We start from the raw sequence: 25,452 nt of genomic DNA, 5'->3' as shown, positions 1-25,452 counted from the left end.
CTCTCTCTCTCTACTCTACTCTCTCTCTCTCTCTCTCTCTCTCTCTCTCTCTCTCTCTCTCTCTCTCTCTCTCTCTCTCTCTCTCTCTCTCTCTCTCTCTCTCATATAAAATCAACGAAATAATAAGGAAAGCTAAAATTGGATTATCCGGCGATGCACTAATTGTGGCCTAGTATCAATAATGATATTAGTATGAAGACAAATTGTGGGTTGATTAGAATTATAAAAATGAAGCATTGACTCAGGCATGAGATAGGTCAAGACGGCAGATTAGGATTGTATATAGTGAAAGATCAAGAAGGAAGCATACGGCCACTTGGGTTCCCAGAAAGCCAAACTACCACACGTTGGCTTTTAGCCTCTAGTACTCTCAACTCTCAAGTCATATATTGTGACAAAAACGATAGCATCATCCTCAAACAGTATCACACGCCTTCTTTCTCACTTTGATCGGTCAAGAATGAAGATGCTAGGCGGCCCTTGTGCTGCTTCTTTATCCGACCATCTAATACAAGAGACTTAAAAATCTGCACAGGAGAACAAATATCCTACATTATTATTTGTCGCAATAAAGCATGTACAAGTGTGACAGAAAAATCTACGGTACATTAATGTATGAATGCATTTTAAACTAGCTCGAGATCGAACTTGAGCTAGTCTACCGCTGTATAGAGCTGTGCTTAAAGCACTTCAGGATAAATACAGTTGTCTTCTCAAGCACAAATAGGTGAAAATCTAAACTTGGAAAATAACCACTCAACATTTTTGAAATGGATAATCATTTCCAAGAGGATCAGGTGGCTCACTTGTTAATTGTTATAGGGAGCACACGGATGGATCTCCTATAGACCACACCATGTGAAGCACCCAGGCCTTCTGGTAGCAGATCAAAGGACCCATAATTGACTTCTGAGAAAATTAAGCACAATTATTTTGAGCAGAAAGAACATTGCAGCTAGCAAGGTAGCACCCAATATTCTCTTGCTATCAGCATACCCAACACAATCTTAATCAGATGAAAATGACTCGAAAATATGATGGTTTATGTGTTCCATGAAGTAGGTTAATGGACATTAACAGCTGCATTGTTGTGTTGGTAGCTTAGATCCCACAGAAAACATGTGCAACTCGAGAAACTCAATCAAATAATTTCTGCTCATTACTGGAAGAACTATAACAAAGTCCACTTATGCATTTTTGAAAAGCATTAGATAAGTCTAACCTTGAATTCCATTTTCTGCCAATATATAAGTGGAAGGTGTTTATGCAGTAGTGCGTCCATAATGCATATGTGCAAATATGCCACTTAGGCTACTCGATCACCATCCACCAGATTTGCTGCACCAAAGCAGTCGATCATGATTTGTCCTGATAGATCAGAAAGGTGAGAAATTAGCAATGTGCAGGCATCCCAATAAGGTCAGTTTCACTGAGGAGAAAGTACTATGAAATCATAACTGTGAATGGATCTAACTATAGCTCCTACTAAAATTTAATCCACATTTGAGCATTCATATATATCTTAAGAGCCTGAGGCCTCTTGAACATTGTCCAGGCCAGACAATCTTTCCCTTTGTTTCTACTGAATATACAAAAGTTAGAAATGTTAAAGAGTAATGCAAACTTGGCATGAATATATATAGACAGAGAGAAAAATAACCAGCTATTCACCTGAGCTGCTTGATCACACCGTGGAGTATTTTTTTTTTTAACCCAGAAGGAAAGTTTACAGAGGTGACAATCACTAACAGTATAATATAACATCTTTGGGATTTAAAGAATACCAGGGAATAGTAGATGGAACTGGAAAACTGTACCAGTGAGATGCATGGAGCAAAGTCAGTGTAATGCAAAGTGGAGTGTAGTCCACCATCGTATATTCTTTGACTATGTACCATATTGTATACACAAAATACAGTATGGAAGCACATCAAAATTGTGATTAACTAACTAACCAACAAGCCACTATCTATTGTCAAATTTGTATAGATATCACCAGCAATGAAACCTGTATAGGTTACAAATCAAGTCTGGTACCGTGCATATACCATACAATATACAGATGATATTTCACGCTTGCTCCCTTCAAAGATGTGAAATCGCCATCAGTTTCGCTCCAAAATTATAAAACCCTTGAAGCATCCACGAATTCCTTTCGAAACATCTAGCCATTGATGCTGTTAGTATTACAATGGTACTCATTTGTTACTATAGATCGATATAAGAACCTCAAATGACCCAACTGCTCCCATTTTTGTTTTGTTTCATGTATAAAAGTCAGACATTGAACCACAGGTTAGTTCTGAAGCACACTTCCATTAAAGGGCGTAAACACGATTCACTTCTGAGCCAGAGTCCTCTGTGTACAAGGAGGATCCAGTCCTTGTAAGAAGCTTCTCTCTCTTTCTCACTTTACGAATTTTTTTGGACTTCATCACAAGATATGTCATGACACCAAGAACGGCTGAAATTATACACCCTCCTATAACTGTGACGAGGACTGCAGCCCACCGATTATGTCGACCAACCACTATATATGATGCAGATATAAATGCTATTGTAGTGGTCATAGAGGCCAACCACATTGCCTTGTTAATCACTTGAATAACCCTCCTCTCAGTCTTCGTCTCACCCCGAACAAGGGTGATCTGTACCACGACAACAGACAATGCTACGAAGAGTGAAATGGCATTGAAGAAATAAAACATCTTGAACGGTGCAGTTCCAACCGTCACAGCCAACCCACTATCTAAATCACCACCGGGGACAGTAAATATGGCTGCAAATGCTAATGTTGCGATGAGTGACGCAACCACTGTGACCGAGTTAGTTGCAATGTTGATTCCTTCCCTTTGTAGCTTACGGAGCTCATTGGCAATTCCATTAACACTCTTACTGGTTTTGCGGGCTTGTTCAAGCTGAGTGCGGACATCCTTTTTTATAGCTGACACAGTGTTTCTAAGCTCATCCCTTGGCTGGTTAAGTTCTTGGGCTCGGAGACCACCAGCCTGAGTTAAGCTTTCCTTAATCGCTGTGGATTCTTCAGAGAAAGGAAGTGCTTCAGCTATATCAAGGGAAGTTTTTTGTTCTCTTGTTAGAGCATTCACATCTGTGCGGGGATGGGCTAACAGCTCATTCACTATCTGCAAGCGTAATGAGATATAAATTGCTATAGATATTCACCTAGTCTGATACCAGTTAGTGAACAATGCAAGAACTTTTTTTTTTAATTTGGTCAAAACACAATACAAAAACTTGCCACACAAAATCTCACACCACATCAACTGATCAACATATGGCGTGGAGGTTTAAGAATACAAACTGAATAGCGAACGAGCCCTTTTTAACAAGAATGCAAAAAAAAACTAAAAACATTGTGAAGATCCAGAAATGGAATTACATACCTCTGTTCGCTTCTTCCTTGTGGCCACATGTAATGCTAAATTGCCATACTTGTCTGGGTGCATGACAAGAGCTGAATCTGCTTTAAGGAGCAACTTCACCACCTCCCAGCTATGACCTTTTACGGCCATATGCAAAGCAGTCTGTCCTTTCTTGTCAACTCTGTTTACTAGTTGTGGATCCTTGTCAAGCAAAGCATTCACAATATCAACATGTCCCTGCCGTGCCGCAAAATGCAATGCATTCTTCCCATTGGATTTAGAAATTTCTAGCAAGCTAGGATCATGAGACAATAACACCTTAATCACTTCTATATGCCCTCTTGTAGCTGCGGACACAAGAGCTGTTGCATTCGATGGGCCTAGTGTTTTGCTAAGTCCTGGTTCATGGTCTAACAGAACCTGTACAATTGCTGCACAAAGGTAGCTAGTATGTATATATTATTATATTTACAATCAGATCACAAACAAAGCTGCTCCTGCTAGAAACTTAACACCAGAAACAAAAGCAAGTAGCGAGTAGTGATTGAAAAGACATGGTTTCAAACAAGCCAAAAACCTACACTCCATGAATTCATAACCAGTCCAGCCATGATTGTCAAGGCCACACAACAACAATCCAAGTCTAGTGTGAATAAGATCATACAATTAATCAAGAAATGATGTGTATATATAGGAAACTCATCTACAGTGTAACATGTAAGGACAACAATAGCAAGTAAACAATAAGCATTACAAGTCTGTGATATAAAAGAGAACTGAGGTCTATGGTTACCTTGGTGGCCTTGACTAGCAGCAATATGCAATGGATCATAGCCGATCCTGTTCTTCATGTAAATCCCCTCCGTGGTGGTAAAAGGCAAGAGCTCCTTTACCACACCAAGGTGCCCCTTCTCGGCGGCGGCGAAAAGCGGCGTCTCTCCCAACTCATTGACCTCATTAACAACCGCCGACCTAATCTCAGCCACCTCCGCATCAAACTCAGCCCCACTCAGCGTCCCCATCATCTGCGCATCAATTTCGCCGATGATATGCTGCACGGCGGCCACGTCACCCCGCTTCGCCTCCAGGTGGAGCTCGGTGTCGTTGAAGCGGCCGGTGACTTGCCGCACGTACTTCTTCTTCCCCGCCTGATCCATCCGCTTGACGGAATTTGACATGCCCAAAGACTTACCGGAATTGGAGATGCCCAAAGACTTGCCGGAATTCGAAACCATAAGAGACTTGCTAGAATTTGAAACCATTAGAGACTTGCTGGAATTCGAAACCAATAGAGACTTGCTGGAATTTGACAGAAGCAGCGCCCTCGATGCGTGGGGTGACATCGGCGGCTCCGATCGAGCTCCCGGCGTTGATGGCTCCAGCAGCCCCTTCTCCAGGTCCCAATCACCTGATCATCATCATCCATTTACACAATGCAATCATCAAAGTTAATATTTATCGAGACGATAATGTGACATTTTGCATGCATTTGCTGCGGATCAATCTAGAGAGAGAAAAATTGTGTGTACCTGCATGTCCGGATGACAAACGGACATTCAGCATTTTCGAAAATTCGATCCCTAAATTACTTGTTCATAAGGTGAAATGTGGGAATTGAATTTGTTCGGAGCTGAGGGTAGAGGAAGGGGGTGGGCGGGAGGCCAACGACCGGAAAATTTATTTGCGAGGTTATTATTTTGAAAATAAAATTAAAAAAATTGAGGTTGGTAATTTTTTTTTTTCTTTGTTTTTGTTGGTTTGAGTGAGAGGTCTGGGAGTTGATGCCAGCCGCGCCCTGCTATTTTCCGAAACCACGAGGCGCCACCGGGCAGGGTTGAACCCGCGAACCACCAGACCAGGTTTGCCCACGTCAGCCTAACTGACATTTTCCCTCCAAAGCGCGCGCGTGCATTCCACGCTTACTGGTCGATTTTCTAATCCGAGAAAATGATGATCCAATCTTTCTGTTGTTCTCAAAAAAAATAATAATAATAATCTTTCTGTTTTGCACATATGCCAGTCAGCAGATAGTCAGACACCCAACTAGCTATACTATCACTGCTCTTCTCTCCGGTGAATGTTGCTAAGGAAAAATTATGTTGAGAAGTTTGTCAATATTTACATACCGACTGAAGCGAGAGCCAACCTCGAAGCATTGAGATGCTTATTTTGACCGTCGAGGGCAGGGCCGGTTCTGAGAGATTGAAGGTCCTATGCGAAGAAAAATTTTGTGTCATTTGTATCATAAACTAAATTTTTATACAAAACATATTGGTATCGAACCTATTAATATTGTAATCTAAAAATAAACATAACCCTCATATGTAAAAACATCTACTCCTTATTTATATTTTTCTTAATTATGTATAAGAATTAAATTCAGTTTACCCCACTGTGGTTTAGAGGTGAATTCATATTAGTCCCTAAACTTTCAATTTCATCAGATTACCCCCCGAGCTCTTATTTTTCTGTCTGCTGTCTCCTATTACTCATGCTCCGTTCAATTGTCCAATTGGGACGTTAAAATTTGATGACGTTTTGGGGGTTGAGAAGCTAAATTATCAGAAAAACAAGAGCTCGGGGGGTAATCTGATGAAATTGAAAATTTAGGGATTAACATGAATTCACATCTAAACCATAATGGGGTAAACTGAATTTAATTCATAATTGTATATATAATATAATATATAAATATATATACATAAATTGAAGAGCAAGTGAATTAATATATATATATATACACACATATGATGAAAAGTATGTGAATACGAGAATAAAGGTCTACTCATCTCATTGATATCATGGCCTTTATATAGTCATTACATAGAGAATCCATGTAAATCAGGGTTTGATATCTAACAGATATTCTAGTCTAATAAGGAAAAGATTCGGTCAAGACACATCATTAAGGATAGCAATGTAAATTCCTTCGACACTCCTCCTTGTGTCGCGTACTAGAATCACATGGCGCATGAATGTTGCCTCGGTAAAAACCTTGCCAAGTAAAACAAAAAACCTTTTGGGTAAAAACAAAAGACTTGATCGAAGGGAAAAAGAGCACAACGCGCCAACTACAACTTGAAATGTAAAACATGTGTCGTAGACTCCCCCTGATGTCTACATAATCAACTCCCCCTGATAATCAATCAATCATGGAGTTCAGATAAGCGACGCATACCAATACTTCGCACATGTTTCTCAAGAGTAGATTTGGGTAGAGATTTGGTAAACAAATCTGTTAAATTATCTTCAGAACTCACTTGGTTCACCTGGATATTCAAAAGCTGTTGTTGTTGCTGATTGTAGAAGAACTTAAGCGAGATATGTTTAGTATTATCACCCTTGATGAATCCCAACTTCATTTGTTCAATGCATGCCGCATTGTCTTCATAGATGCAAGTTGGTGCTTCAGTGGTAGATGTCAATCCACTAGACTCTCGAATATGAGTTATTACATAGCGTAGTCAAACACATTCTTTGACTGTTTCATGTAGTGCAATAATCTCTGAATGATTCGAGGAAGTAGTAACAAGGATTTGCTTGGTAAATCTCCAAGAAATCGCCGTAATTCCCATGGTAAACACATACCCAGTTTGGGAACGTCCTTTGTGTGGGTCTTACAAATACCCAGCATCAGCAAAACCGATTAACACATCATTCGGTGTCTCAGCATAGGGGACAATGTCACATTGCGTCAATTTTGAACATGGAATTGTTTAACCAAGCTTTATTGGCTAAACAATGCTGGCGTTTAGGATTGTGAAGGATGCGCCAGCATTGTTTAGCTAATAAAGCTTGGTTAAACAATTCCATGTTCCTAAACCCCAAGGGTACCTGCAGATAACCCTCTAACGCTCAAGTTAGAAACATTCTTAGCTCAGGAGACGGAGCAACCACCATCTAGTCACCCTTAACTCCCGTCCGATGACAGCGTCATCGGACGCGTTGTCGGACGGAGGGGATGAAACAACTTTCGAACCCCTAGGAGACTCTGGTATTACGGAGCGCATGGAGGAAAAGAAGTGTGAATATGATCTTTTCGATTGTGTTATATGCCCTAGAAATAACATATAAAGTAAAAAATTGTTTTTTTAGTAGAATAAAAAAATAAATTCAGTTTACCTCATTATGGTTTAGAGGTGAATTCATGTTAGTCCCTAAACTTTCAATTTCATCAGATTACCCCCCGAGCTCTTATTTTTTTGGTAATTTAGCTTCTCAACCCCCAAAACGTCATCACAAGTTATCAAATTTCAACGTCCCAATTGGACGGAGCATGAGTGATAGGAGACGGCAGACAGAAAAACAAGAGCTCGGGGGGTAATCTGATGAAATTGAAAGTTTAAGGACTAACATGAATTCACTTCTAAACCATAGTGGGGTAAACTGAATTTAATTCTAGAATAAGTAAGAATTATTTTTAAAAGTGGGTGACAAAGAAAATTTATGTTTTTGTTTCATTCACTAAACATTCTTACTGTTTACACGGTAGGGCAAGTACAAGGTGCTATTTAACAATTCAAAACTATTCATGTGCGAGGACCTCCATGTACCTATATTAGTGTCATCTAATCTTACTCATCCACATAATATGTGTAGATACACACCGTTTTACCGAAAACTCCCGTTTAATTCACTCATACACGTGTGATATCGATTATCAATTTAGAAAAGTTGTGGTGTTATTCACACACATTTTTTGTCTCTATTCACACACCTCATTTATAGTGAGAACCGATCATGAAGAAAATTCAACGAAATAGTTTGTAAATTATAGATGAGGTGTGAATAGAATATAAGGAGTGTGAATAGCACCATCTAAAGAAATTACTTTCACCAAATATCAATTAAGAAAAACTAGAAATGTGCAGTACCATTTGGTCTGGTGCAATAGTGTTTTACTCATAATATACTAGTCGTAACATTTGAGTTATTTTATCCTGTAAAAAATATAGGCTTTTTAACTAAATTGCTACCCTATCTTTCACTTTAGTGTCAAGTTGTTACCCTAGCTTTTATTTCAGCCAAGTTGCTACCCTAGGTTTTTATAATTAGCCAATTTGCTACCCTAGGTATTATTTCTGCCGATTTGCTACCTTACATTTTCAAAATTAGTCAATTTTGTCATTTTAATTTGAATTAAATTCAGTTTACCCTCATGAGGTTTGGGAGTAACTTCATGTTAATTCCTATACTTTCAATTTCATCAGTTCACCCCTCAAACTTTTGACTTTTCCTCAACCGTGACTAATGTCCTATCTTCTGTCCAAATCAGACGTTAACTGCTGATAATTTTAACCTTAACTGTGAGGTCCGTATCTAGAATTAACGGTCAATTCAAACGGAATATGAGAATTTGGGCACGGTAGACAAAAATTGAAGAGTTCAGGGGGTAAATTGATAAAATTAAAAGTGTAGGGACTTACATGAAGTCATCCCCAAACCACAATGGGGTAAACTAAATTTAATTCTTTTAATTTATTCATTTCTTCATCCAAATATGAATTAATTCTGAAAATCGAAACTTAAAGTTGGTCGATATTGAAATTTCGATAAGTAAATTGGTTAAGGGTGCGTCTATTGCCACCCTACAAACCACTTTATTCACTATATGTTCTCTTCACACCCCACTTATATATTTTTAATTAGAAGTCTACTTTTTTCACCCATTTACAATACCTAAAATACTATTTTCCCATTTTTGCTTTGTTCACCCTAAATTCTTTTTTTCACCCTACATATATTTATTTCAATTTCAGATTTGTTTTGTTCACCCTATATTCGATCTCTTCTCACCTCGTCTATATAATTTTTAATTTTTAATTTACTTTATTCACCGATTTGCAATACACACAATATCAGCATCTTCCGATAGCTACTGAACTCCAAAAACAAAATAAAATTGAAGAAAACCATAAGATTAATATTATTTTGGTAAGTGGAATCACAAACTGAACAATTAATAAAAATTACATTAAAGTATAAATCTCAATTAAAGAACAAGAAAAAAAACTCTCAAACTTAACAAATCATTGGTATCTGTCGATATCAAGATGCACAATGTTTGTAAACTCTACTTGGAAAAAGTTCTGACATCGATGAAAAAAAACAAATCGAATATATATAAGTGAGCGACTATACATGGAAATTTACATACAAAATCGATATGAGAAATAATGAGTAAATCGATAGACGAAACATAAAAAAAAAAAAAATACAAACAGTTCACTTTATCTTCAGTTGAATGCTACTATCTTCTTCATACTTCATAGAAAGATCGAATATGATAAATTATGGGTTAAGGTTTATGAAGTAAGTGTTTAATTATCTAAAAAAAAAAATTGTAATTTGTAACAACTTATTGTCCATTGCTGTAATTTTTACATTAGGGTATATTAGTCATTCAATAAATCAACAACGTGTGGGGTAAGCAAAGTAATTTGTGGGGTAGCAATAGACGTACCCATTGGTTAATCTTGAAACTCTAAAGTAGCAAATTGGCTGAAATAAAACCTAGGATAGCAAATTGGCTAATTTAGAAAAGCTAGGGTAACAAATTAGCTGAAATAAAAACTATGGTAGCCAATTGACACTAAGATAAAAGCAAAGTAACAAATCGGCAATTATGCCAAAAATATAAGAAGTCAAATTTCTGTAGGTTTTACCACATCCAGTAAATGCAGGTCCGTTTTTTCACTCTGAATCTCTCATCCCTTAACTCGACCTTTATTCAAAAGATCAAAACCGACGCAAAGAACAAAGATAATGTCGGCAAAATCGATCCACTCAAACTATGACACACCATCTTTCCTCTACAACAATGATCACAATCAGTTTCCACTCCCTCTCTCTCTCCAGAAGGCGACGTTTTTCTGTTTTTAATTGCCATAAATGGGCAACTCCCACGGCCACCGCAAACACCGTAACGGCGCGAAGCACCCCGTAACGGCCACCCCACCCTTTAAATATCAGTCCTCCGATCATCCCGAAGCTCATAACCCCAGCTCAAGTAAGCCCATCATGGCTGTGTCCTTGCCTTACTCTCATGTTGACTCCTCCCTTCGCGCCCTCGCTGCCCAAGCTGAAGGCTTTGGCCGCTTAGCCATTGGCGGCCTCCATGGTCCTCTTTACCACGTCACCACTCTAGCAGGTAATCTAAATGTGTTTTATTTAACACCCAGTTTCAATTCCTGCACATTACTTTGTAAAATGTACTTGTTTTGGGTTTTGGTAACTCAAAGAGTGAAAGGCTTTGTTGCAAATTGCAACTCTTTCTATTACTTGGGATTAGTTTCTTATGCCAAATTTGTTGAGGTATACTTGACCATTGAACTTGGTATCTTTAGTTTTGATGTTTATTTGGCATGCCAAATCCAAAGTCAGAATCTTTGTCTTGGAAGCTTACATATATGTGTTTGTGTTGGTTGTGATTGTAGATGATGGTCCAGGGTCACTTAGGGAAGCCTGTCGAAAGAAAGAGCCACTTTGGATTGTGTTTGATATTTCGGGCACTATCAATCTCTCGTCTTACTTGAATGTGTCGTCGCATAAGACAATTGATGGCCGGGGTCAGAGGATTAAGTTTACGGGGAAGGGGTTGAGACTGAAGGAGTGTGAGCATGTGATCATATGCAATTTAGAGTTTGAAGGTGGTAGAGGACCAGATGTTGATGGCATTCAGATAAAACCAAACTCTAAGCACATATGGATAGACCGGTGCAGCCTCCGAGATTATGAAGACGGACTTATAGATATCACCAGATGCAGCACGGATATTACAATTTCAAGGTGAGGTGAATCACAATGTTGGGTATTTACCGTTTTTAGTCTTGTGGAATTTGATGTCTTGTCTTTAACCATTGTGCAGGTGTCATTTCTCGGAGCATGATAAGACAATGCTAATTGGAGCAGACCCCTCTCATGTTGATGACAGATGCATCCGAGTTACAATTCACCACTGTTTCTTTGATGGGACCCGACAGCGGCATCCTCGAGTTAGATTCGCCAAAGTACATCTATACAACAATTACACTCGAAACTGGGGCATATATGCTGTTTGTGCCAGTGTAGAATCACAGGTCAGAATGCTATTACCAATGCATATTTGATATTAGCTATTATCTGTTTAAAGTTATCTAAAGATGTAATCATACGGTGGTAACCTGTTATTTATTTTGTTTTCACTCCAGATATACTCTCAATGCAATATATATGAAGCAGGACAGAAGAAAATAGCCTTTAAATACCTTACAGAGAAGGTATGCCCCTTTTTATTACCAACTACATGTCTTTAAGGTGGCTGTGACTTGTATAATTCTGCAGTTGTATTTTTTGTTCTTATTTTCATGTGTAGATTCTGCAGTTTTATGTAGTATCTAGATTTAGAAAAAGTTCTGGAACTAATCTGCAAATGAGTTGTATATTACCTTGTACATGGGGGGCACTTGTTATAGGAGCTTGACTTTTTTTGAACCCTTTCTGATCGTCGCACTCCATGATTTGGATATAATTCTGTAAGTCATCTCTTCTGATGTTGCAAGGCTAGAAGTGTTTATCCTCATATAAAATCACTTCTAGAGGCATTTCCAAATCTACCCTAGCTCATAACCATTGGAAACACTAATTTCCAACAGGTTAAAATAATTTTTTTTTAATTTGTGGAAACAATACAGGCTGACCTCAAATTGGAAATTTTCTTGGTTAAGTGGATGTTGGACATGTTAAATTAGGATAGGATCTTTTTCGTTTTTTTTTGAGAAGAAGTTAGGATAGGATGATGCTTAACAAGTAAATGAGAATAGGTATATGGTTAACGGGCTAAGGTTTCTGTCAAGGCCACATATGATATGAGAAAAGTCTATATGTATTACAGTATTAGGGAGGAAACTTGGTCTAAATGATTATTGGTGCATAAGCCCTTAAGTAATCCCTAGATCAAATTCTCTGAACCTGCTTTTGTTTATGAGATAGGTCCTGAATGTTTGTGGAAACACTAATTTCCAACATTGTTAAAATAATTTTTTCATATTTGTGGAAACAACACATGCTGACCTCAAATTGGATATTTTCTTGGTTTAGTGGACGTTGGACACGTTAATTAGGATAGGATCTATTTTTTTTTTTTGTTTTGAGAAGAAATTAGGACAGGAATCATATGATCATGCTTAACAAGTAAATGAGAATAGCTGAATAGGTATATCAGTATATGGTTAAAGAAAAAGAAAAAACGTGAACGGTGATTGGATTGATGATAAAATAGAATCTTGGGTCTCAAACAGTGATTCAATTGGTGATAAAGTCTATATGTAATAAGGGAGGAAACTTGGTCTAAGTGGTTATTGGTGCATAAGCCCTTAAGTAATTCCTTGATCAAATTCTCTGAACCTGCTTTTGTTTATGAGATAGGTCCTGAATGGTTGGGTTGTTTGAAACTGAACAGTACTTTTTTTTTTTTAATTCTGGTATTCTACTACAGTTAAAATATTGTTGTTAAATCGCTATGTGCAACTGAAACTACATTAGTTCATCCAGCATATATGACTATTGAAATGTATTTTGCCATTACAAGAATGAATTGTTGACTGTCATGGCCCTTCTGTAGGCAGCGGACAAGGAGGCAGCAACAACCGGCTTCATTAAGTCGGAAGGGGACTTATTCATAACTGGAACTAAAGCAGGATCATCCACCGAGGGTGGTGAAGATTGCACGTTTCATCCTAGCAAGCACTACCAGACATGGACAGTAGGACCTCCAGTCGATGATCTGAAACATGTTCTCCAACATTGCACCGGATGGCAGTCCATTCCTCGACCAGCTGATCAGGCAAGTGTTGCATCGTAGCCTGATCCTGAACGAAACTGACATGCCATAAACTTAATACCTACATTTTACTTAATCTTCAGTTCTCAGTCTTCTCTCATTTTTCTATATAGTCTTATAGTTCTATACCAGTATACCTGAAGGATTGCCTGTGTGTTTGCTGTTCTTCTCAATAACAAAGATGAATATTTGCTGGTGACTGGTGTGTAACAGTATTAGTAAACTAAGCCATGAGCAATTTTTTGAGACAGTAAAATAGTATTAACATGCATTTATGGATCTGGTGTTCGTCAAAGATTGGATCACATAATCTTGGAAATTTGTCTGAATTCAAGGAAATAGTGATGCAATGACTACAACAATGTCAATTGAGGCATGTGAAGTTCTTATCGTATTGGGAAATGTATGGGGCTGTATAAGATTTTATATATACTTTTGTTGACAAAAAAAAATAAAAATAAAAAATAAAACTGTACATATAGTTCTGGAACTATCAGGTTGTATTTGCAAATGATGACTAGAAACTTCTGTTTTACTTTTACTATATGAGCAGCAGTTCTAAGTTGACTTGGTATTTGTTTTCCAAAACAAATAATAGTTGACTTGGCATTTATAGTTCTAAGATTTTTCAACTCCAGAATGTCATGTTTTTTTCAAACTTCAGAACGCCAAAGGGTGAGAGTGATGACAACCAAACCATAGTTATGAAGAATTAATCATCTTCTTCACATGATTCTGGCGTTCTGTCATTGAAACAGGCCTAATATTTGGAGTAGTTTCAGTTTTTGGTGCTACTTAATTATTGGTTAACATAATTATTGAGGTTTCAACAAAATCTATCATCCACCAAAGAACCATGAACTTTTCTCCAGAGAAGAAAAAACAGTAAGAGAAACACAAGGCAATCTAAACAAGCCTCTGCCTTTCCTTTGACAAAGGTGTTACGTTTCCCTTTCAAAGTGACGCATCCTCCCCTTTCTTCCAACGGTAAAGCCTCATGAAAGTGAGGGCACCAAACCTTTTAATGGTCACCATCAAATCTGAATCACAACCAACTTGAACATAACCTGCAGAATTGGTAAACAATAATTTTTAACCGCGTATAATCCTATATCTTGCTGACTTGCTCATCCAAATGTTGCTAGCTATTGTTAGAAATGGTCTCTATCCGGCATATGTATTTCAATTTGGACTATTCACTTTGCTTAAAAGACTATTATTAATTTGCAATTCGATATGCAACTTTAATTATGATCGAAAAGAACAAGTAGATGTCAATTCATAGTACTCCTCAGTATGAACAGGTCGAAACATTCGTGTTCATGCTTAGAAATGATGAAGCACAATCCATGTCGTATGATTGTTATGAAAACAATATGAAAGGAAGAGAATATGAATATGAACACAGGGACTCTGGGAGCAGCACAATTTTTAATGTACACAAACATATGTTTCAAAAAGTCGTTACATAGTAAACTTATTCAAAATGTTCTACACACAACATATATACACCACCGTGTTAAATCGGGAAAATGAACCCGGCGATCAACCTCGCCAGAAAATGCAGTTAATCAGTGAGAGCGCCGACGAGACGAAGAAGTAACAGGTTCCGTCGTCCCGGAAAATAAGTCCGATAAGTAAGCTTCAACATCTTCAGGGGTTAATCTGACATTCAAGGCCAGATTTCTCGCACTCCCGACAGAAACCCTATGCGTATCATGAAACTCCTTGTAAACCGAAACCAGCGTCTTTATCAGCAACGCTTTGATTTCTTCCCGGAGTTTCTCGTCCGGTACAACACTGGTCTTCTGTTTCCGGAAAGCTTCCTCCAAGCTGAAGTTGAAGTTCCGGAAAACCAACCTCGCTTCGTCAGGGGAAACCTCCGCTGTTAGATTTTCCGGTAACGTGGAGAACACCTTCCCCCAGGCCAACTGCTCGTAGCTCACGGCGAACTGTCTCACCTTCCCCTCATACTTAGTTATCCACTGCTCGCCGAGAAGGTACTGCAGATTTGAAGACCGGACTTTCGAGATTACGTATTGGAGATTATTGGTTAGGAACAGATAAGAGACCGAAACGTCTTTGTAATTCTTGGCTTTGCCGTCAAGCTTGCATATTAGAATGAGGACAATCCAAGCCATAATGTGGCAGATCGGCGGCGCTGATGACTCTTCAGAATTAGGACTGTCGAACTCCGGCAGCAGCCCCTTCGCCGGCGGAGGGCAGTCAACGAAAATGTCAGCCAACACGTTGCTGTAATCGGTGAGAATAGATAGGTAATTCATCACGCGCTGAGTCAAAGGATGCACTCCACCGCCTGCGACGGGTGTTTTTGACGATTCTTTTTGAATTGACGCTTCGAAATCAGACAGCATTGACCGAACAGTCTCACCGATTTTGATCAGGGAGTTGAGAGCTTGAGTTCGGACGGTAGCTGTGGAGTCGAAAGAGAATATGGAGTCTATTTCCGGCCAGTTTTCCGATATAGCGGTGTACATGTCCAGCAGCCGGAATATATTCTCCTCCGAGGAGAAATTCTTGCTCTTTGCAACGAGGGCTTGAGGAAATCCGAAGAGAAGAGTTGCGGCTTCTCTGGCGATGTGTGTGAAGCATGACTCTCTGATTGAGTTCGAGACGGCGAAAACGGTATCGCATAGAATCTTCTCTCCGTTGAAGAGCGAGGTCATGGCCACCTTCACCGCATTCAGCCAGTTCTTGATTCTGATATCGAGCACCTCCTTGTCAATCTTGTGAATCCGAGAAGAGGCGAATCTCTCCACTCCGAGCTTGTACATTCCTTCGTCAATTATGGATTTTCTGATCATTTTGTAAATGTGAACGCACTCCTTGGCGTAGCCGGAGGAGATCATGCACTCGGCTATGGATTTCAGGTCGGCCATGGCAACGGAAGAGACTTGTTCAGCTTCGGAGACGGATTCTCCGGCGAAACGTAAATCTTCGTCTGTCACGGCTCCGTCGTCGATTTCGTCGTCCGAAGTGCTGACAGAATTGGCGCGGGAAGACCTGGACCGGGTCGAGACCGATTCTGGGTCAAGATGAGCCCGGTTCGTGGAGAGAATCTGGTAGAACTCCTTCTGTAACCGCTTCATGGCGATCTGCATGAGGCTGTGGCCGTGGACGAGCTTCTCGGAGGTGGGATCCTCGGCGACCAAGAAATGCATGACCTTCTGGAGGTCGTTCACGGACTTTATGAACAGGTGAGCTTCGGTCTTGCTCTCGTAGAACATGGAGGTTACGTTGGCGTATCCGGAGGCCTCCGGGTCCCATTTGATCGCCAAAACGGCGGCGTTTCCAATGATCTCCTCGATCATTGCGTCGGAGAAGCTAAGGCCGGCACTAGGGTAACGGCGAGGAGTGGGGAAGGAAATGGAGGATCTTGAGGGTGAAGGATGTACGGAGAAAGACGGGGCCTTGTGGTGAAAGAGTAGGCTCCTCATTCCTTTGGTCGGCATTTTCGGTTTAGTTCAGAGTGATTTAGTTTACAGACTCTCACTTTCTCATATGAGAGAATATTTGATGGTTATGGAAGGTTACTTGGTTGGCAGTGAGGTTAGACCTGAGAGATTTGGGGTTTATGAGTTTGAATGTGGGAGATGTGAGAGGTTTGGGGTTATATATAGAGGGAGATGGAAGAACGACGCCGTTGCTTGTGAGAGAGGGAAACTTGGCTTGGATTGACTTTAGAGTTTGGAGTCATATAAAACGAACCCACAAATTTGACTCTGAACGCGTTTGATTGACAATTGATACGACAAATTCATACTTTGGGGTAAGAGAGGTAAAGAGAGGTAAATTTTAATGTAAATCAATTGGCCAAGAATAAGTAGGCAAATATATAGCTGCAGTAAAAACTTAGGTGGAAGTTAACAGAGAACATAAGTTTCTTGTGTATTACGTTATTTGCGATGGCGGTGCTTATAGGGAATAGTAACATTTACATTTCAACTAGCTTGTATGTGTTTCTTCTTCATAGTCGCGTGGCTTGATATATGTTGAAGATATAGTTCTTTTTTCTTCTTTTTCTTGAGAATTATGTTGAACATATATTTAGTGATATAGTTCAGTCCTCGATCATGAATAATATATATATACACAAGTAAGGCATGACGTTTTTACCGAAGTATATATACAAAAGAAGAGAAATGAAATAGGAATATGTGTGTGTAAGTACTCGTATATACCTTTTAGAATAGGAAAAATAGTATATACTAGCTTGCTGCATGTTTACTCTTAATTTATATTTGATACATTTGAGTTTTTGTCATCACTCATCAGTTTATATAAATGAACTTACAAAATCATCGAGTTGGTATATATCTAGCTAGGAATTTTATATAAGATTTGATGTTGATTAATGTTCTCAAGTTTATAATAAATTCCATTCCAAATAGCATAATGTTGATAAAGCAGGTTTGGTTAGCCACCAATATGATGACTTTGAGAATTTAATTAGGTACCAATTGATGATTTGATGCCTTTTAAGCAGGTTTGCCCAAATTGAAATTTACACACCATTTTTCTTTTTTTCGTAACTTAAATTTTGTCTTTTAGTAGCTTAAACTTTGTCTTTTTGTGAATGTGTTACCAAAAACGGAAAAAGGTTGTGTGGATTTCAATTTGTGATGTGTGAATTTCACAACCCTTTATAAAATTAAAATACATTGGCAAAACCTCATAAGAGCATCTTTAGCAATGCTAGCTATATTTAAGTTAAATTTTCATCAAATTAGCTAAAATGTTATTTTAGCTAGACACTTTAGAAATGTGTATGCATCAATGCTCTCTATTTTAGCTAGCATTACATTAATATTATTCTTCAAATAAAGATTAAATGGTTTAAATGTATTTATATATCACCTAAAATATCTTAAAAGGAGTGTAATAAATTATAGCTAGTCTCATTTAAATTATCTTGCTAGCTAATAGCTAAAAGTTAAAATAGCTCAAGTTTGGCTAGTATACTAGAGCTCCTAAACATCCAAAAAAGTTAAACACGCTCTTTAAAATAGCTAAGAAGTTAAAATAGAGTCTCTGCTAAAAATGCTCTAAGCTAATGGACTATTAGCAAGCTAGGGTGACATTCACCGCACGAGTGCTAGCTCCTTCTCGAATGCTATTGGAAAACCTCCCGAGACTTTAGTCGTGCAAATGTAAAGCGGTAATCTTTTTCTCTAAATTGATGATTAATACGTGAGCTTTTTTAAGATGAAAAGTGAGAGATTAGTCTTGATAATTATTAGTTAATAATTCCCAAATCAGTTGCCTGATAATCGACATTGGCCTTCTTTGCATCATTATTTAGACCATTTCCACCGGCATTTCCCAAGTTGATGATCGTAATTATTATAAATTAACTAAGAATTCCACAAAGCAATGATGATTCAGGTTGAATGTGGTGTATCTGAATCAAAGCTAGCTATCAAACCCTATTAAGATTAATACAATATCCACGAACATTTGGATTATACAGACAAGTCTTGTTCCAACTTGTTGCAGGGTTGCAGCTCCCCAAACAATAACTTGACTAGAAATTTGCACAAGAAAGACCTAAAGAAATAAAACAGAAAGAAGCTTCTTCTACGAAGAATTTCTTATAGCACGTTATGAAATGCATCATTTAGCACAAAGCTCGCAGTTCGTTAAATTTAGTTGATTCGATTATTTATATTCTTGAAGGAATAAAAGTGAGAATTACATATCACATAAGGCTCTTGTCCTATTGATGTTGGCATATATTTGACAATCTTCACAATAATGGAAATCAATTATATATCTAGGGTTTATATATATGTAGGGTTTTTGTCTCGAGTAGTGTCGTTTTAGGGTTTAGTGATCGCTGCATGTCTAATAAAGTTGGAGCATCAGATCACCAAACGCTGTTATCCTCCATTAGTTTTTGAAATGATACCATTCTTCTCATGTGATACAAATTAGGATGATCCAAGATATAACGAATGTTTATATTATCATGACCTCGATTATGCGCGGATTCTAGACGATGGGAGCCACGAACTGGATATAGATCGATTAAAACACATGTTTTACAAATAACTGGTTTGTATGATTGTATGGGGTTGCAGGCTTACAAGAGTACGCGGCGTATCAAACGTATTCGATCTTATTCTCGTTTGACACAAACAAGAACGATTTATGATATCGATAGAAGAAGGTATTATATATTGATGACGTACTCCGGGACGAATGAAGTGCTGATACAAGGTGTCCAGCTAGCTGACTAGCTAGAAGTCGAAGATGAAGTTCTAGAAATCAAAGAAAAAAAGAACAAGCTTATTTGTAATATAATTCAAGAAGGTTTTAGTTGTATGTTGCGCGCCATTAGCGACATTTTTCCTATGATTGATAATGGTTTTAGTTCTAAGATCGACAATTAAGAATGGTTGTTAAAGGGTTCGATCCCCTTGTTGTAAAGAAAGATCAAGAATACAGGTTGAAATACGTAGCAGCTGCTGCTTATTGAATAAGAGCCAAGTAACATAATAAGTATAACGAATTAACTAATTAAGTATGTAATTTCCAATGTTCTAAAACAAGGCCCCCCCAGTCTGCCCTAGCTAAGTGACGCTTAGGCGTTCCAAGCCAACCATTCATCCTAGAAGCGTCTAATGATTTTTTGACTATATGAAATGTTCTAAAACAAGACCTGCTAGCCCGCCTAGGTAGCTTCTAGGCGCTCCAAGCATGTCCTCCGCCTTGAGAGTGCCTAGCGTGTTTTCAAACCTTGGCAATTACTATGATATACCCTAAAGCATCATTATTTTTTTCTTTTGTGTATTTTTTTTTTTTTGGGTTGAAGGTGAAGATTGAACTAGCTAACCGCTATATGATAATTAACAAATCATAGATTAAATTAGAGCAAAGGGTAGTCTTATTGAACGGTCCCCTTTCGCTCCGTAAAACATACAAAGAGTCTTAAATTATCTAGGGTATTTTAGATCTATTTTTGTTGTCTTTTGCCCAACGACGCCATGTCTAATGAAAATGTGGTAAATTAGATGGGATTTGCTGGTGGTCATTCGGTGTCTTGGTGTGTAGGTTGGTGGTGGTGGAAGAAGTGAGTTAGGTTGAGGGCAGATCAAGAGTTGTTGACAGGCTTGGGCGCGGCGAAGACTGTTCCGGCATGGAGGTCAAGTCGTCGGGAGAAATGACAATGCGTGTTTGGAGGTGTTTTGGAGCGACGGTGAGGACGTACGTGACGGTAAAGGTCTGGTCTGATTGATATGATCTAGCTAGGTTGAGCCTCTCTGTTACGTTTTATTGCAGATCTTGGAGGGAGGGTGCACTGCTTTCACATGGTGACGAGGATGGTGGAGCTCCTAGGGCGACCAACGTTTGGTGGCAGGGCGGCGGTTTATGGTGCGTTCAGATGTCGGCAGTTTGTCTGAGCCATAAGGTGTGTTGGGCTCTCTTAAGCCTAGGTCTGGTATGTTTTTTCTGTTTTAGGTTTTTGTTGTTGTTTTGTATGTTTTAGGTCGAGTTAATCGTCCTTTCTTTTTGAGCGAGGGTTTTGGATCTTGGCAGGGTTGGTGTCATTGGTTGAGTGGGTGTGTCATAGTTTGGTTGTCACGTCTATGGTATTATTGGTTTTAATATCGTGTTTCTTGTTATAAATATAATGGGAAATTGCCTCTATGTACATATATATTAATAATTTTGGTAGGGTTTGTTTAAAATGTATCGAGTCTTCTAAAATATCTTTGGTTCTAGTTGAGCAAACAGCTGGTTGGATCCAAGTCAGTCAAGAAATTCATTATACATCCATATCATTCGTACTTCAAACTTTCTGGTACGATGCGTATATCAAAGTGAGATCTCATATCAAACTTGATCGATTCACGCATGTAAATAAATGAGGTGGCTTGGTTTAACACGTGGGTGGATTTAAATGGGTCATAGATATCACCATCATCCCTTACCTGCATATCTCTAATTCTCTATTTCGATATTGAAACTTGAAACTTCCTTGCTTTGTTGCCGAAAATGCTACACTCCTACGTAATACTGTGGCAGCAGTCTGAATAAACCGCTACTCAATTAATATGACTTGCATAGCAATCAATATATAATATCCATGACTTAATTTCCAATTTCTTGACTGACTTGGAGTCTATATATGGTTGTAAATCCACCTTATTAATTTGCAAACTCGCTTGTTATGTACATATGAACTCAAACAATGAGAAACCGGCTGGATATTATGGTTCTTTCTATGAGAAGAATTGAGATGCATGTGTCTCACATGCATGCATTGTTGAATTTCGATGATCGTAAGTGATATAATCTTCTGGTTTTTTAAGCATGCAGGTCTTCTTAGACGGCTTTTGATGCCATAATAAGAAATTTAAGTATGAATGTTGAAATTTGATTGAATCTATTTCCTGAATGTAGTCCATTCCACCCTGGTTATACGCAATTTATACATAAACAACAGAAAGAACAGTAATCATCAACTAGAAATAATTTCGTATCATCAAAGCGAGAAAAATAAAAGAAAAAAACGAACAGTACGTCCCTAGTGCTTGTTGGAGAGGAAATATCTCACATCAGAAAAATGATAAATAAAATACAACTTATAAATGGATATATCAAACTTAATTGTACCGAGGTCTTTTGTGATTAAAACCCAACACCTTAAAGGTGGTTAAGTTGGAACAATATAGGTACAATATGATCCACAGGTCACGCTTGTCCCTGTTCAAGTGTGCTGAACTGCTCATACAAGATGTTTACGATGAGAAAGTAAATCTCTACGTACACTCTCACTACAACAATATGGAGCAAAGGTCACACATCTTGTGTGGCTTTTGGAGGTGTTGCATTTCCCTTAAATGTGGCAAATGAGAGTATTAGTGTGGGTGTTAGTGGGGTATGTGGGGAAATGCCACACATGAGGTGATTTGCAACACCTCTAAATGCCACACACCTTGTGTGGCCATTGCTTCGTATTGTTGTAGTGTCTAATTCATCTGGGGCTGCAGAGAGAAAGAAAATCCTACCTAACTAATTAAGGAATAACATCTGTACAGCTGATTAATCATTCACTAATTAATCTGCTGATCTGCACTAGATAGCTAGCAGCCTGATGAGCTTGCAGGTTAATTAATTTAGTGGAAGATCCCACGGACAAACATCCAGTGGAGAAAGCTGGCAGTCGGCGACCGTCGCTCCCTTTCTTCAACAATTATAATTTGTTAATGTCGACATTATTGTCTTGATTATAAGTTCAGTTAGCTGATAAATCTTGACGTTTTATTGTATCATTGAAGAAGGGAATTAGCAAGAGACACTGTCGTAGATGAATTAGACTATTAATGCGAAGAGAATTAGCATTTACAAACAAAAGCTTAATATTCATCATAGATGGATGATGGATCGAGTGATGGAAATGAATTTTCAGTAGTTACATCTTGAAATCCAAACTGTTTTGAAAATGCTGTGGTTTCCCTTTCAGCATTTAATTTTTGACAATCGACACTGATTTCTCTTAACGTACAAAATTAATCATAGGTGGTACAACAAATTGAAGTTTCATGGTGAATACTTCAATCAGATCAAGTATTGATGGCGATGGATGTGATTGAGACTCTTGTGGTGCGTCCTTGTAGTGCCAATTCAAAATATTACGACTTCGAGTGCTCTCTTCAGTTTTCACCATAATTTACTTCTAGTTCACATCAATTCACATCAAATCGGGTAAAGGAAACTTGTCTACATACGAGACATATCTCGACTCCCATTATTTATATAAATAGATTGATTGGGGAATGACATAATACATTGACCTCGGCCATCACTAGAAGCATTACATATGTCCTCATAGAGTACATCTTGGAGAATATCAGGGGGGGCTCCAAGACATTCATCAACATAGTAACCTAGGCTAGCAAAGTGTGCCAATATGTTTATGGGCAACACCATTTGTTTCACGATAAATGTGCCTAATATAATAACGTGAAACATGTTCATATATATTCTTGTATATGAAGAATATATGACATACTTTAATTACTGGCCAATGGTCGACATTGAACATCAATTAGTTAATCTTAATTCGACGAGGCTATAGTTTAGCGACCAAACGTGATAGCTTCTTCTTCTACTTCATCTTTTCTCTTCAGTAGTAGTACGTATTGAAGGTGATTATCACACCTTTGCATCGACGTAGTTACATGTATGCATCAAAGTCTTAAATTAGATCAATTGAAAATTTCGTGTGTGGACACCTGGCCCAGTCTACCCAACATTGAATTTCGGGGCTCGATCACCAATTCTTAACGGGACTAATAATATTTCATGCAGGTCTTTTCGTGGCCAGTATTTGCTCTAAGAATAATTGAATAAATCATACAGAATGAGTCTCTTGGTCTTTGATAGCAATCTCCTACTTCATCAGTTTCTTGGAAATACATGAGTTCTCTCTGAAACAAAAACTTTGATTTGAAAATGAACTGAAAATAGTGTAGTTTTCGTGAGTCTCGTGAAGACAAGTGTACGTGGGACTGAAATTGCTTGGCAAATAGCAAACCAAGATTTTTTTTTTCTGGACAATGTAGACCTAGCTAGATTTTCTGAAAGGCTTGCATGATCTTGACGTTTCAAAAAAAATAATCCAACAAATTCAGCAAAAGATTTAACTTAACGATCTAATATTTGTCATGACACTGGCAAACTACCATTTTATATATATATATATATATATATATATATATATATATATATATATACACACACACAACCATGTTAATTCACATGGTCACTAACTAACCAAAAGATTCATATTCAACCACCTTCGCACGTAAATCTAATGATGAAGATAATTATTTCTGAAAGATTATTATAGACTTTAACAATATTATGTGACTTTTAGTTCAAGCAATTGATTAAGCCTAATCTAAGTATTACGAGTTGTATAAGGAATGTAATATTGGTGATATGTAAATAATATATAGTTTAAGATTGAATAAGGAATCCATAATATCTTCTGATATGATTCTCGTAATCTTTAGTAAATCTTATAGATCAACTAGGAATATTTAATGGGCAAGGCACTAGTTGATCACTATAAATACACGAGCATAAGTCCCTGATCTCATCATAAGACGCATTCAGTCCCTATCCCATCTAAGGAGCACATTGTGAGAGAGATCAGAAGACCTAAGCTTTCAGACATGGCGATCTCCATTAACAACGCTGGTAAGTCTTAAATTCTATGTGTGTTGTTTGTGTTTATATGCTTGCGCTAACTATGGTATAATTAGCTTCAGTTTTCTATTAAATGGCATCAGAGCTTGGCGCTCGTAGCCTCGCATATAAATCGTTTCAGTAAAATCAACACAATAGCAATTACATGTTCATATGCTATGCTTCAGAAACAACAACAACAACAAAAAAATTCAGTAAATCGGGCCAACAAAATTCGTTGACCCATTCAGAAACTAAAGCTGGGCTTGTGAGCCGCGTGACCCAAGCCCAAGGCCCGATTCACAGAAAACCCCAAAACAAAGGGATTCTATTCTGGTCGTTGTTTTAGAACGACAAGTTTTCTGGGTTTTGGTTTTTGGCGAGGGAAGAAGCGTGCGAGTTCGTTCATGAACTCGTTGGGATTCAAGACCCATCACTCACGATTCAAGTAAGATTAAGAACAAATTAGAGAACCCTAGAGCACGCCCGAAGTGCACATACGTTAGGATAGCTGGAGTTGTCCGGATGGAATTTGTGTTTTCTAGATTCTCTATGTTCTTGATTGGTGTTTTGATTGTTGTTTTGGTTGATTGGTGCTGCAATTCTGTGTTATTGTTTGCTTCCACTAACATTGCAGCGCTGTAGCAGATGCCAAGGTATGTCAATTGGGTGAAAATTGATTTTTTTTCAATGACTTTTAGAAGCCTAAAGCTATCTGCATTAAATCTGAAAATTTTTCTCTGTTGTGATTGTTAAAGTCTCCCAAAACAATATGTTTTAATCATGACAATAAAATTTGCAGCAAAGGAATGATTTTTGTTCAAGTTTCGGTTAACTTAGATTAAGATGAAAACATATAGAAAATTCTTTGGTCTTTGTTTATCTGGTGATATGGATTAGCATGTTGCACATAGCAAAGTTTTTTCATGTTTTCAGATAATCATAAAGTTAAAGGACTGAAAACTTGTGTTAACTAAAATTTAAAACATGCACATATTGGCCTCCATAGAGGTATTCGCTGCATTGCTT

General features: G+C 38.1%; 3 protein-coding genes across 3 annotated transcripts; 1 reads left to right on the top strand and 2 right to left on the bottom strand.

Annotated features, from left to right (window-relative positions):
- Window positions 1-2,318: 2,318 nt before the first annotated feature.
- LOC101298634 (ankyrin repeat-containing protein At3g12360-like) lies at window positions 2,319-4,946 on the bottom strand. The gene is made up of 4 exons (XM_004305180.1): window positions 4,913-4,946; window positions 4,177-4,791; window positions 3,405-3,814; window positions 2,319-3,143 (listed from the first exon to the last, which is right to left on the bottom strand). The coding sequence occupies exons 1-4, from the start codon at window positions 4,944-4,946 to the stop codon at window positions 2,319-2,321; spliced, it is 1,884 nt and encodes a 627-aa protein (XP_004305228.1).
- A 5,204-nt stretch (window positions 4,947-10,150) lies between these two features.
- On the top strand, window positions 10,151-13,481 carry LOC101312551 (probable pectate lyase 4-like). The gene is made up of 5 exons (XM_004302753.1): window positions 10,151-10,533; window positions 10,820-11,171; window positions 11,251-11,461; window positions 11,573-11,641; window positions 12,985-13,481. Exons 1-5 carry the CDS (start codon window positions 10,275-10,277, stop codon window positions 13,222-13,224), a joined length of 1,131 nt encoding a protein of 376 aa, XP_004302801.1. The 5' UTR covers window positions 10,151-10,274; the 3' UTR covers window positions 13,225-13,481.
- A 1,293-nt stretch (window positions 13,482-14,774) lies between these two features.
- On the bottom strand, window positions 14,775-16,676 carry LOC101298348 (exocyst complex component 7-like). Its single transcript, XM_004305179.1, has one exon. It carries the CDS (start codon window positions 16,674-16,676, stop codon window positions 14,775-14,777), a length of 1,902 nt encoding a protein of 633 aa, XP_004305227.1.
- Window positions 16,677-25,452: the final 8,776 nt, after the last annotated feature.

Source organism: Fragaria vesca, linkage group LG6 (assembly GCF_000184155.1).
Source record: "Fragaria vesca subsp. vesca linkage group LG6, FraVesHawaii_1.0, whole genome shotgun sequence".
Classification (NCBI taxonomy): Eukaryota; Viridiplantae; Streptophyta; class Magnoliopsida; order Rosales; family Rosaceae; genus Fragaria; species Fragaria vesca.
This window is presented reverse-complemented; position numbering and strand designations above follow the sequence as displayed.

Excerpts from the sequence above, each read along its gene's own strand:
- LOC101298634 (XM_004305180.1), bottom strand. The coding sequence starts at position 4,946 with ATGCTGAATGTCCGTTTGTCATCCGGACATGCAG. Across the intron at positions 3,815-4,176 it reads TGCTAGTCAAGGCCACCAAG|CAATTGTACAGGTTCTGTTA; the intron begins GTAACCATAGAC and ends ACCTTTGTGCAG. Across the intron at positions 3,144-3,404 it reads CAAGGAAGAAGCGAACAGAG|ATAGTGAATGAGCTGTTAGC; the intron begins GTATGTAATTCC and ends TTACGCTTGCAG.
- LOC101312551 (XM_004302753.1), top strand. The coding sequence starts at position 10,275 with ATGGGCAACTCCCACGGCCACCGCAAACACCGTAACGGCGCGAAGCAC. Across the intron at positions 11,172-11,250 it reads ACGGATATTACAATTTCAAG|GTGTCATTTCTCGGAGCATG; the intron begins GTGAGGTGAATC and ends ACCATTGTGCAG. Across the intron at positions 11,462-11,572 it reads GTGCCAGTGTAGAATCACAG|ATATACTCTCAATGCAATAT; the intron begins GTCAGAATGCTA and ends TTTTCACTCCAG.
- LOC101298348 (XM_004305179.1), bottom strand. The coding sequence starts at position 16,676 with ATGCCGACCAAAGGAATGAGGAGCCTACTCTTTCACCACAAGGCCCCG.